The 8179-nt window shown below is 54.5% G+C and overlaps 1 protein-coding gene across 1 annotated transcript in view; it reads left to right on the top strand.

Moving 5' to 3' along the window:
* The first annotated feature begins 353 nt into the window (after nucleotides 1–353).
* The window catches only part of INTS3 (integrator complex subunit 3), a 44109-nt gene continuing 36283 nt past the window's right edge, over nucleotides 354–8179 (top strand). Inside the window, exons 1-4 of the mRNA XM_009272594.1 lie at nucleotides 354–545; nucleotides 1571–1720; nucleotides 2853–2936; nucleotides 4092–4175. Coding sequence (XP_009270869.1) covers nucleotides 354–545; nucleotides 1571–1720; nucleotides 2853–2936; nucleotides 4092–4175 — 510 coding nt within the window. The remainder of the gene's footprint in view (nucleotides 546–1570; nucleotides 1721–2852; nucleotides 2937–4091; nucleotides 4176–8179) is intronic.

Below are 8179 nucleotides of genomic sequence, written 5' to 3'. Positions count from 1 at the left end.
AGAGGTGGTGGGGGGGGGGGGGGGAAATCATGTTGGATTTCAACTGCAGGAGAAAAACAGGGTGGTAACTGGAATAACTAGGTCTCAAGGTCTGGAAACTGTCCTTTGCCATTTGGAGTGTATTTATATTCCTTCAAAGCACTCGTCGGTCCCCGTGTGTGTTTTGGGTCCTGTCCAGGTCTGGACAGAACGTTCCCAGCTTCGGACCCGTGCAACTCCGCAAGCCCGGCATGGCCGGGAGCTTCGGTTGGGCTTGAAAATCGTCTCCAGGCTACCAAAGCGGGTCTCCTGGGGTCCGGGTCGCTCTCACTCGGATCTTTCCCCGAGAGGATCGGGTCTGGGAAGGAGCCACCATGAGGCGGCGAGCGCGGTGGAGCTCAGGTTTGGTGACGGTGACGTATCCGGGCAAACGCAGGTACCTGAAGGAGAAGACTTTGCAGAGGCAAGCCTTGCTTAACCGGCAAGCCTTCCTCCCGTCCCTCTTAAACCACTGGAAAGCGGCGCTTTCGACTAAAAGCCCGGTCAGCTGGGAGAAGCTGGTTCGGGTATTAAGTACGCTCCTGAGCGCTGATGGATTTACTGTCACAAGTTTCGCGTTTCTTGCGTTAAAAGACTCCAACAAACAGGAAACGGAGCGTACACAGGAAAAACCGTGCGTGACCGTTGCGCATCGAGTTTTCGCAGTAAACGGGCTGCCATGTTTAGGGAGGAACCTCCTCCAGTCTTTCCCTTCGGCAGTCGTCGGAGCTGCTGGTGGCAGTAAGTTGAACACAGTTTTGGGGAGAAAGAGGTGATCAGAAGGACCGGAGCTCCTAAAAATGTATCTCCCTACCAGGCGTTAACACAAAGAAATCATTGTCTCGTTCCGCCGTGGGTTTCGGTGGAGGCAGCAGAGCTTTTTACGGGAACGTGAACCATTGAACTTGCTCAAAGGTAGAAATACCGTTTTCAGATAGCCTCCATACCTGGCAGTAGTGAGTTGGCGCGTCGCCCGTTTATCCCAAGAGGAGAATGCCAAGCCCAGATCCAGCAAGTCCGTCAGCGGGTCTCAGATCAAAGACATCATTTGACGCTGAACTTCCTTGCAAAGCTCTTCTGGTGGTTCATTGGCTGCATTATCTGCCAACAAGTTGTCTTATTTCTCACTGGGATTTTTCTAACTCTGTTTTTCAGCCGCTGGATCTTGTCCTCCCTTTCAAATAATTCATCTGCTTTAGATTGGAGATTTTCATGGGTTTTGCCCCATTGCTTTTTCATAATGCCATCGCTCGGCCTGGAACAAAGCCGGTTTCACAAAGGCATTATCTCTGCATTACTGACCAGTACATCTTCTTTCATATTGCCTTGGAGTGGAGAACTATTGACCCCTTTCTCAATAGCTTCTTCACTGCAGCCCCTTTGATATGCAAAGGAGTCGCTAATCAGTTCCATAATCGGTGCGATGTGTTTGCATTTTAATCAAGAAGTGTCCGTGTAGAAATAACCTTCGTGGAGCCTGCTTATTGCCTGTCCTGGGCTGCCTTTGCCGCTTTTCCCTGGTGCAAACAGGTCACCGCTCCGTTAACCGTAGGCTCCAAGGAAACTCCAGGAAAGCGAGACCTCGTTTTGCCGGCAGCCGGGGACCCTCGAGTTGCTGCTGTGGCCGAAACGGTCCAGCCGGGCCCGCAGCTCTGGCGTGGAAGCGGTGGCGCTGGCAAAGGCAGCAGGGCACGTCTCCCTCGTGCGGCAACAGAGCTGTTTATGGAGGAGTTTAATTTAGAACAACGTCTCGCCGTGCAAGCCGTAGCGTGAGAGCAAGACCCCGGCGTTAAAGGAGCCCTGCGGTCGAGCCGCTGTTGTTTCTGACAGCCGGGAACCCTCCTCTCCACCTGTTTGCGGGCTCTCGGGCGTCATCGCTGCTGCGAGAGCACGTGGTGAGCCTGCGAGTCCGTGCGGCCCTTCTGTCACCGTCCCTGAGATGAGGTGGGGAGAGGATGTGGCGCGCCCGTGCCCGGCGTCACACCGTTCCGCTCACGCTTTCCCCCGCACCAGAGGCAGGCGTCGGCTAACGCCAGTGTCTTGGTGAGAAACCATTTCTGCGTGGGGCTGCTCGCGCCCTGCGTGAAGAGGGGGCAACTCTCCGATTTCTCTCCAGCTGAGTGGAAGCCTTTGCCATTTGCTTCTCCAGTATTTTCATGCCTGCGCTCTTGTAACTTACCAGTCCCGACTTCGTGGCTCTTCCCGTCGCTTCATCCCTCGGGGTGCTTGCGTGCAAACGTCTGCTCCGGCTGTTCATTCTCAGCCAGAAGTTGCTCAGACGTTAAGTGACGAGAACGGAAGGTTTCCAGGCTGCTGCCCCGCAAGCCCAGGGTTCCCACGCGGACAGGAGCCGGTGGGTCTTGCACTGCGGAGCTGCTGGATGACGGGCTCTGGCTTCCCTGCGCTGGGGGCCGGGGACAGCTTGTCATCTCGGGGTGCAGCTCCGCTCTCAGAGCGAGGAGTTGACAACCCTGCCTGAAATTCAGCCTTTGCACGACTGCGTCTTGGCCTCGTCTCAAAGTGACATGAGTATTAGTATCGCTGAATAATCACGCATTTACTTTTTGGCTCTTCGAGCGGTGTCAGCAGGGTGTTTAAAACCCAAACCTGTGAATAAATGAGCGCTGATGAAGCGGTAGCTTCTCCAGCTGGCAGGAGGTTCGGAGCCTTGACGTGAGCCAAGAACGGCTGCTGCGTCGCTGGCTGTTTTTCTGTCCCTTCAGGTGTTTGGGTGGGGGGTCGAAGCAGCCTCTGCTGTATCTTGCCTTGGCGAGGATGTGCTCGAGTGTACTTGTTCTTCCAAGTTTGTGATGTCTGGCTTTTCTCTGTTTCAGAGACTAGAAAGGTGCGTGGGCATCGTGACTTCGCTAACCAACGGGCTGTCGGAGAGGGAAGCTAACGATGCCCTCAATGCTCATGTAAGTGTCATCTCCTTGAGAGATGAGAAATCCTGCCTGGATGAAATAATTCATGGTATATTGTACCTGCACGGATCTCTGTCTGAGGGAGCGGGCACGCAAGCTATTAGCAAGGCACAAAGAACAGGCAGATACGAAGAGGCTGGGGAACGGAGCCTGCTGTGCTCTCGCTGCTCCCAGCCTGTCAAGGATTCCCAGAGCTATTACGGTTAAAAGACAAAACAACATCGTGGCTTTAAGCCTTGTCTAATCACCTGTTTGGAAGCCGACCTGCAGTGCAATTTCTTGCTGAAATCTGGCTGAGCGTGTCTCTCTCCCGGCACATGAGTGCTCTGTACGTGTGCACGCAGGCAGGAGCCTGTCACTGTGCTTGTGCTGCTGGTGTTTGCGTTTCTCGTGTATTTTTGTACTCCTCCGCTGCTCAGATCAACTTTTTCCTGGCCTCCAAACAGCCAGACTCCAGACCGCTGAAAAGGGCAGGTTCAGCCTTTCTATTGAGGGATGGAGCATTTATTTCTAACTCTGCGTAGTCTTAAAATACTTGCCAGCAAGCTGCAGATGTTACCGTATAAGGAAAACCGTCGTGTGACACGTTAATGGGCTCTCAGACATGTTGGTTGCATTTTTTCCTCCCCAGAACACCTTGGGCTGTTGGAGTCAGTGGTGCAGAGTTGCCTTCCCTTAACGGGAAAAGGTCGGCAACCCAGGCTGGATTTCAGGGCTCTGAAGCTCATGAAACGCTTTCCCCCTTGGATGAGCAGGTTGTAGAAAAGTCTGTAAGAAGAGCCTGGGCCGGTCCCCAGCCGCAGGACGGGGCTCAGGGATCTGCTGCTGTTCTTGTCTGGGGGTTTGTTGCCCCTCAGTAACGAGATAACCCTGAAGTGGTCCAACTAAAACCACCGGAAAGTTCTGGGTGCCGAGAGGTTTGCGCCAGCATTAACTTTGCAACGGGGTACAAATGTTAGGGAGACCCTGTATGTTTTCTGTATTCCCTCGTGATCCCGCTTTGAATTCCTTGCGGGCTGCTGGGTGCTCCGCTGACCAGCCATTTGGTGGGCTCCAGAGGGGTTTCCTTCTTCTGTCGCTTTACTGACCTTCCTCTTAACATCCCCGTCTCACCTGCTCACCGATGGCGCTTGCGTTTTTCTCTCTCAGATATGTAAAGGAACCCCCCAGCATGAGGAGATCTGCCTGGGTCTTTTCACTCTGGTCTTGACCGAACCTGCTCAGGCACAGAAGGTAAGGCACGCCTGCGCCCGTCGGTGACTGCGGGAAGTTTGTCCACGAGAGATTTTTGCTTTCCGGGCAAGCCGGGTATTCGGAGGTGTGGAAGTTTTGGGATTCGTGCAGGCGTCGGAAGGCACCTGGCTGGAACCCTCAGCGCTGAGCAGTGTTTATTGTGGCAGGGCAGTGACTTCGCTTGGACCGTTCCTGGTTTTATTGCGTCCACGTGGCACAGGGGCTGCAGCAGCTGCTGCTCAGGGGAATGCAGATACTGCCACCAGGGAAGGGAGCTCAGCTGGGTTCTTTCACAGCCCTAGAATTAATTGTTTTTCACTGTGGGAGGCGAGTACTGTTTCTTCAAGAAACTGTAAGGCCTTTCCCAGTTTCTGCCTTGACTTTGGAGGCCCAAAACGGATTTGCGTGCTGGCAGCCAGATGTAGATGCCTACAGAAATAATCACCTAGACTCTAGAGGAGGAACATGTCCAATTCCTAGAGAAAATTGCTTCTTAGCAGTCCACCTCTATTAATTTCACAGACGGAATTTAATTTTTAAATAACTCTCTTTAACGACGCTGTAAACGGTGATTTTAAAATTGTAGTTACTCACCTACAGGAAGATGAATGTTTTGTATTCTAAAGATCTTGGGTGTGGAGTTGGCGCTGTTGCTACAAGCTGGGGGCACTCGGGGAGGGAGTTGAAAATGATGTTTTGTTATAGAAACCAGACCTATTTGTAGCAGGTACAAGGAAAAACAAACGCGCTGTCAGAAGGGCCGTGCGTGGCGAGCGAGACCCGGGGGTCCTTGTTTGGATGCATTTCAGTTAACAGGTGTGGCAGAGAATTTGAAAGGGTTGAAGTGGGTTCTTGAAGTCGGCAGGGTTTGCCGCGAGCGCGGCTGAGTGGCGTGCCGTTAGGGATGCTCTGTAAATCCCGGCGCTGCACTGAACCAAAGGTGACTCGTGCCATGGTCTCTCTTGATTTGATCACTGCTATGAGGGCAGAGCTCTCTCCGCCAAAGCAATAGATCTGCCTTAGCTCCCAGAACTCGTAGCTGCCTTGGCATTGCTAGATGGGACGGTCTTTGTCACTGAAGGTGCAGCTCCATTCCCCAGAAATTACCTCTTGAAAGTAAAACACGCTTCTCCTGGGAGCCTTTAGGCCTGACTGCTTACGGTGCTGGTGCGAGTCAGATTTCTCTTCGGTTAGATGGCCGTGTTTTGTTCTGTCTCCTTGTTGGCTTAAGGCCTTCCCAAACCCTGACCGCAGAGTCCCCAGCCCTGCTGTCCTTAGGCTCTGGCCTGATTCTGCCTCGTGCGCTGAGCACAAGGCTCGTAAACCTGGAGAGGCTGAATCCAGCTGAGGCTCGGAGCACTGCTGAACACATCCTTGTTTCCAAGACACTGCGGGAGCCAAAGAGTCTTTTTAGTTGCTGACTAGCGGTGCTCTATGGGATGGTCCTCCAAAGGGTGAACCTCCTCCACGGCAAATAAAATGCTCTTCTCCCCTCTAGGATGTTCTGGACCACAGCTGGGGTGTGGTGGGGAGCATCCAGACGCCGTTAACCGAACATAAGACTCGTGGGGCAGGTGCTTCCGTACGCTGGAAGCAAAGGTTGAACGAGTCCGGCATGCTCCGGCTTCCCATCTGCACGGCACTCGCTGGCCATCCCGCCGCGAGGGGCCGGGATAAACCCGCTCGGCACGTTCCCCTCCGAGATCCCCTCTGGCGAAGGGGAGCGAGGGGCTGAGCGGTCCGGCTCCCTTGCGGCCGAGCTGCTGGCAGGGCCTGACGCCGTCTCTCTTGAGACGGCAGGCCGGGGGCGTGCTTTGCTGCTCATGGCCACGTTAATTAGAGGTGGCTGGTCCTCCTGCTCTTGTCAGATCCGCTCTTCGGAGCACGTTACTTTTCTTAGGGAGTAATTGGATCTGCCAGTCTGCTGGGCTCTGATGTCATCTGTTGCTGCCACCTGCCCTGTATCCAGACAGCGAGGACGGGAAGCCAGTCAGTCATTTTCTACCAGGCTTTGGGGGGGGGGGGGGGAGTTACTCCTTGCCTTTGCTCCCTGCCTGTGAAGAGGGGTTAACGCTTGCCTGACTGACAAAGGCATCTTGTGAGACTCTTGCGAGAGCTCTGAAATCGTCACGCAGAGGGCAGAGCTCTGTTCGTCCTCCAGCGAGAAGCCCACGGGTCCAGGACGCTCAGCGCAGCCAGCCCCGCTCGTCTGCAGTAACCGTTCCCGCGTCTGGTCAGGGGTGAAGATTCACGGGAGCGTTGTGTCAGGGAGCATCGAACCCGGCGAGGTTGGTGTGGAAGTGGTACTGCCCTGACTCGAGCATACCCCACGAGGCTTCACCGTACTCCTGGAACCTGTTGTTTTGCCAAAAAAAAAAAAAAAAAAAGGGACATTGTAGCTGGCCGTGTTTGCATTCAGGGGTATTTTAGCGCTTGTTGCCCTAGAAGCCGAGCAGGGGGTGCAGCGCATGCTCCAGTCCCAGCACGCTAGCAAAGGCATCTCACGCCATCTGCTTGGTCATCTTGTATTTCTTCAGTGGATGTCTGTCCCCGGCGCGCGGATCCGTCTCGTCTCGCACCGCGGCCTCGCTGTCCCCCACCTGCATCTGCTGGTACATGGAGGGGAGGTGGAGGTACCCCCCTCTTCCTCCCGGAGAGGTTGTTTAAAACACATCTCCCTTCCTTTTGGGGAGGGGGCTTGAGCTGCCCCGTCCCCTCGCTGATCAATTAAAGAAATGGTGGCACAGCCCTCTCCTCGCCGCGGCAGAGGATCGGCTGAAGCACGCAGGTCTCCTCCTCCCCCTTTGTTGCCCTGACACTCCAGCCAGGAGAGATTAGCTGTGCTAAACTTGTCCAGCTGTGAGGAGGGACACTTGACTGCCTTCAAATATCAAAGTGACGGCAACTGATCCGTCGGATCTCCCTCCTCCGCCTGGCACCTCTCACTTTAATTAAACAGTCTGCTCCGGGATCAGAGTGCACGGAGCCCTCCCCGCAGATGAGCGCAGCGCTCCCCTGACATCTCCTCCGGCGTCTGTCCGCCGTGTGCCTCTTCTGCCCTGGTGCTGGGTGGGAGGGGGCCTCTCTCCTCCGCTCGATGGCTGTTTTCTTTTTATTTTGCTTCTGCCCTCATTTAAAGTGAACATTTATCATTCGTTCCTTCCTGTTAATTAAACGGCCTGTGCGAGTGGCGGCTCCAATCTGCCGAGAGCGGGGAGGAGACGATGGATTGTTTGCAGCCTTGGCAATAATCAAGAAATTCAGGTTCTCTCCCCACCCCCCCTAGCTGCTGGAGCCCTGAAGATTTTCCCCAAGCACCTTCCTTTGGATTATTCCTGCCATCCTTGTGCCGGAGGCTGTTAGGCAGGGGTCCAGTCTGACCCGTCCAAGCAACCGGTCGGTGACGTGCCACGCTGCCGTGACCCTGATAAAATGGGACTTGTTCTCCTCTGGCCAATTGTACTTTGGGCCAAGGGTCGGCAACGTCGTAGGTGCGGTTCAAGTTCTCGTTTTCGGCGGTGTTTGCTTACGGGGTTTGAGGAAGTATGCAGTAAGCAAGGTGAAGAGCTGCCAAACTTCCCTAGGTAATAGGATTATGGTGTCCTTCCTCCTGGGACTTAAAGAGTGAACCAGAAGTAGATCCCTTAGAGTGTCTCTTCTAGCTGTCTGTTCCAGCCCTTCTCCTGAGGATGCTGCCGGAATCAGCCCAGCCGGTTGGGAGCTAATCCGCACCGTCAGGGCCGTATCACGGGGCCTCTTGGTGGCTTTAAATGCAGATGTGGACACTGCACCTCGCATGCGTCCGGCAGGAAACCAAAGCCTAGATGTTTCACCCAGAAAAGGGTGAATTCTTTGAACACAGAAGCTCCAGGGGGTCTGGAGCACAAGTCTGATGAGGAGCGGCTGAGGGAACTGGGGTTGTTTAGCCTGGAGAAGAGGAGGCTGAGGGGAGACCTCATCGCTCTCTACAACCACCTGAAAGGAGGTTGTAGCGAGGTGGGTGT

Source organism: Aptenodytes forsteri, unplaced genomic scaffold (assembly GCF_000699145.1).
Source record: "Aptenodytes forsteri isolate BGI_AS27 unplaced genomic scaffold, ASM69914v1 Scaffold110, whole genome shotgun sequence".
NCBI lineage: Eukaryota > Metazoa > Chordata > Aves > Sphenisciformes > Spheniscidae > Aptenodytes > Aptenodytes forsteri.
Note: the sequence above shows the minus strand (reverse complement) of the source record. Positions and strands in the feature narration are given on the sequence as shown.